Here is a 4330-nt window from a genome sequence, read left to right as displayed (position 1 = left end):
AAACTACAAGAATGCGTTAGCCTCAGTAAAAACTTCAAATCGCTGTATCTTGGCTCATTTTCATACGATTTTTATGATTTTTGGGCCAAAAATTCAGAAATCTTCTATATTTTTAAAAATATTGTAAAACATAAAAATTTGAATAAATGAAACTACAAACTACAGAGCTACAATGGGTTTCTGATCACTCCAGGGACCCTTCGGGTCAGTGATACATGATAATACAAAAAGGGCGAGATATCAAAAGATCAGGAGAGACGCAGAGAAAATGAGAACCTAGTAGAACCCGAGTGGTCATCAGCTGTGTGTGGGGGGACGGATACTTTTCGTGCTCCGACGAAAAGTGGGCGGAGCCTAATTGCTCAGAGTGTAATAGTAACGTGAAAAGGGACACCACCGGAGGGAACTTTTTGAAAAATAGAACGAAAAAATGAAGATCTACTACAGAAAAATCGGCTTCTTTTGAAGATTTTTTTAGAAACAATTTTTTTATTTTTCGAAATTTTTAGTGGGTGGTTATTGGAGTGTAGTAATACTATATAATTAGGGGATTGGGACAGGTGACAACTTTTTTATGATGAGCAATTAAAAAACATTTTATGGGGATTTGCAGGAGGATGTGGTGGTGTATAGCTAGTTGGAAAAATTGGAAAAATTGGGAATTTTAGTCAACTTTAAGCTTAAAGGGGGACTCAAAGTGATTAACTGATAAAATGTAGCTTATATTATGATAAACATTTTACTAGTAGACCACTTTTTGATATCTTTCAAAAGAAATGAGATATATATGCTCAGAGTGGACGGTTCAAGTGACGTTCTATTAGAGTGTTTACGGTATGCGCACATGTTAAGCTTGGTTTTTAAAAATCTTGAAAGCAATTTTAAATTTGGAGAATAATAAGCAATTTTCAGCATTTTAGATTTTTTGAAAATTACCGTAATTCCTCTAAAAGACGCCTACCCAAACCGTCAATTTTGAGCTCGATTTTCTCGATTTCTGTTAACGATACCAGAAATTTGTCAACTGATATAATGTTTGGAATATCATGATAAACATTTTATCAGTTGACAACTTTTCGGTATATTTCACAGGAAACGAGATAAGTAGGATTAAAGCGGCAAGTAAAGGGAACAACCTCTCGAGAGGTCCGATTATTTTGAACTAATGTATCTCTGCTCCTGTAAATGATATCAGAAATGTGTCAATTGATAAAATGTTACTGATATCATGATAAACATTTCATCAGCTGAAAATTTCTTGGTATCTTTCACAGGAACCGAGATAATTGAGCTCAAAGTTGACGATTTGAGTGGGCTTCTATTAGAGGAATTACGGTAGTTTTTGAAGTTAAAAATTGAAAGTTCTAAAAAACCCCTGAGTTTGACTTAAAAATCTAAAAAATAGAAGCATTCGCAATTACAAATTTTTGAAAAAAAAGTGTATAGTTAGTTAGAATAATGTTCAGAATGCTCAGAATTTCAAATTTTCAATATGGATAATGGAAAATAAGAAAAGAGACAAAAAAGACAATAAGAATAATTCTGAAATACTCTGAATTTTCAGAATAATACAAGTGAAAAATTTAGGATATAGAAAAGAGTGCAAGAAATCGAAACGTCCACAAATTCTCAAAAAACAGTTTAACTTGAGAATCATTTTCAGAATGCTTAAAATTACTGGAAATCCTTGAACCTGAACTAATTCTTTAGAATTTTTTAAAGAAAACCCTGAAAATCCTCAACTACCTTAAAATTCTAGAAAATTCTGGATTTCCAGAAATTTGATGAAAAGAAGTACAAGTTTCGGAAATCTTAAAATCGTACCTGAGCTGTGAAACGAGCATTGGATCGAAACTTCGCACTTCCTGAAGATGTGGATGACACCGTCGCATGATTTGTGGAGTCATCGGAGTGTACATGACATTGCCCTGCTCAATGTCATCTGGAGATGCTGGTAGTTGACGACGACGATGGAAACTCATCTTCTGGAGAGAAAACTGAATGAATTTGAAAAATGAAAAAGGAAAATTGAAAAAAAAGAACGAAGATCAGAAGCAGAAGACGTGGGAATTCTGAAGATATGTGAAGATGTGAATCAATAAGAAAATGAACAAATTGAAATAGATCAAATTATTTTGAAATTTTTAAAATTTTCACAACAATTTTGGATTAAAAAAGAGGATTTTTAAAGAAATAAGTAGCTTTAGATTTTCAGAAGTTTCAGAAAAAAAATTGAATAAAAATTTTTTTAAAAATTTAAATTTATAAAATGTTTAATTTCCTAAAAAATCCTAAAAAATTGGAAAATATCAACAATTGGAAATTAAAACTTTTTGATATTTTAGATTTCATAATTTCAGATCTTCAAATTTCAATAATTTTAGATTTAGGGAATTTACCCGAAACCAGAAATTTAATGAAATTCTGAAATTCCAGAATTTCAAAAAGTTCAACTTTTATAAATTTTTAAAAATTTATTTTCAAAATTTCTAGCATAAAATTTTCCAGAAAATTCGAAAAAATTCAATTTTCCCGACTATTCGATCTCAAAATTCTTTTTCTGAAGGCTAATCTCAATAACTACAGTACCCCAATTTTCAAAAAAAAAAAAATCGAAAATTCGATTTTAAAGTATACTTTCCAATTAAATTAGGCTTTTTTTTCACAAATTACACAGTTGATTCGCGAACATTCCGTTACGGATTCTCCGCCATTCGCGCGCGGATGAAATAGGAATCGTATACGGACCGTACGCGAATCCATAACGGATCCGTTTCCGACTCATTATTTGAAAACCCCCGCCGCTCCTTTTTTCAGTTTCTCTTAATTTTTGCTGAGTTTTCATGATAGTTGTAGACTTAGTATTCGAAACTTTATTAAGAAAACATATAAGAAACAACAATCAAACGTACAAGAAAGTTCGAGAAACTATGAAAATCCTTTTTTTTTTGTTGAACGACCAACCGGAACCAGAGCAATCTGAAAAAAAATTGGGAAATTTTCCGAAAATGCAGCATACTGTTTACCTATTAGTTATATTTTTTGTTTTCCGAGTTTTGAAAATTGTCTCATTTCCAACGTTTTAGTCGTTAGATGTTTAGTAGATGTCCATCGCTGAAAGTTTGAAAAGTCCCTATTTCGAAAACTAATGTGGTTTGCACTTACCTTAAGCTAGCAACTTGCTTTCTGCAAAAGTGAGCATCAAAACAATATTTTTTGTTCCTTTTGCTCACGGAGGTTAAGTGATACCTATAACAAACCCTATGTTTCGAAGAATTACCTTTTGTGTTACAAACCTTTTTTCATCGTAGAATCGCCTTGCGAAAATTTTGATAGACAGAAATCGGCACAATTGCCGAGAAAAGTTGGAAAAAAACGGCAAAAATAGATTAAAAATACAAAAAAAAGATGCAAAAATATGATGGAAGAGTTAAGAGAAAGCTAGTCCCTCACAACTCGGCCATCCGGAACGGATCCGTTCGCGACTGGGCATGGGAGCTATCTCTCGACCTCCAGCTGCATCCGTATCCTGTCCGATTGCGAATGATGAAAAAACGGATCCGTTCGCGAACTCAGATTAGCGAAACTGCCCGTAACGGACCCGTTACGGATAGAAAACCTAGTGGACACCGAAACGAATCCGTTCGCATTTTACCTGTGTAGTTAAAGTATTCCAACTAAATATTCTCTAATTCAGTAAATTCCAAAACTACAGTATCCCAAATTTTTTGTAGCTTTTGGTCCTTTTTTGCTCCTAAAAAAGCATCTCAAAAGTCACGAAAAATAAAGAAACATGGTCAGAAAAGGAGAAAAAAGAGAGCAATTTTTTCTAGAAGGCTCTGCTCTCCTGGATAATTATTTGAAGAAAAAAAAGGGAAAAAAAGGGGAAAAAAAGAAGAAGAAGAAGAAGGAAAATAAGAAAATGGGACATATGTCAAAGTAAGAAGAAGAGAGGAAGGACAAGAAAATTGGATATTTCTCGACACCTTAATGAGAAAAAAAAACAAATTTCGTGAGAAAATTAGTTTTCTCAATAGAGCGCGTTTTGGAAATTCTGAAATAATCCTGATCATTTTTTGGGATTACTGTAGCTCATCTAAAATTAGATTTTTTGGGCCAAAAATCATAAAAATCGGTTGAGAATGAGCCGAGATACAGCGATTTGAAGTTTTTACTAAGGCTTAGAAGCGTTTTGTAGTTTGTAGTCGCTTAGTCTCAGTAAAAGCGCCACCCCGTTTACTGAGGCTTAGGAGACCGGTGTAGTTTGTAGTCTACAAGCCGAGAAAGAAGTTAACTGAGGCTAACGTCTTCTTGTAGTTTGTAGTCGCTT

The 4330-nt window shown here is 33.3% G+C and overlaps 1 protein-coding gene across 1 annotated transcript in view; it reads right to left on the bottom strand.

Moving 5' to 3' along the window:
* Positions 1–1982, bottom strand: part of CBG08006 — a gene marked incomplete at both ends in the record, with an annotated part of 22741 nt that extends 20759 nt beyond the window's left edge. The window contains one exon of the mRNA XM_002646082.1: positions 1825–1982. Coding sequence (XP_002646128.1) covers positions 1825–1982 — 158 coding nt within the window. The remainder of the gene's footprint in view (positions 1–1824) is intronic.
* Between the last annotated feature and the right edge of the window lie 2348 nt (positions 1983–4330).

Source organism: Caenorhabditis briggsae (genome assembly GCF_000004555.2).
Source record: "Caenorhabditis briggsae complete genome, chrI, whole genome shotgun sequence".
NCBI lineage: Eukaryota > Metazoa > Nematoda > Chromadorea > Rhabditida > Rhabditidae > Caenorhabditis > Caenorhabditis briggsae.
The sequence above is the reverse complement of the archived record's forward strand: the minus strand, read 5'-3'. Positions and strand labels throughout refer to the sequence as shown.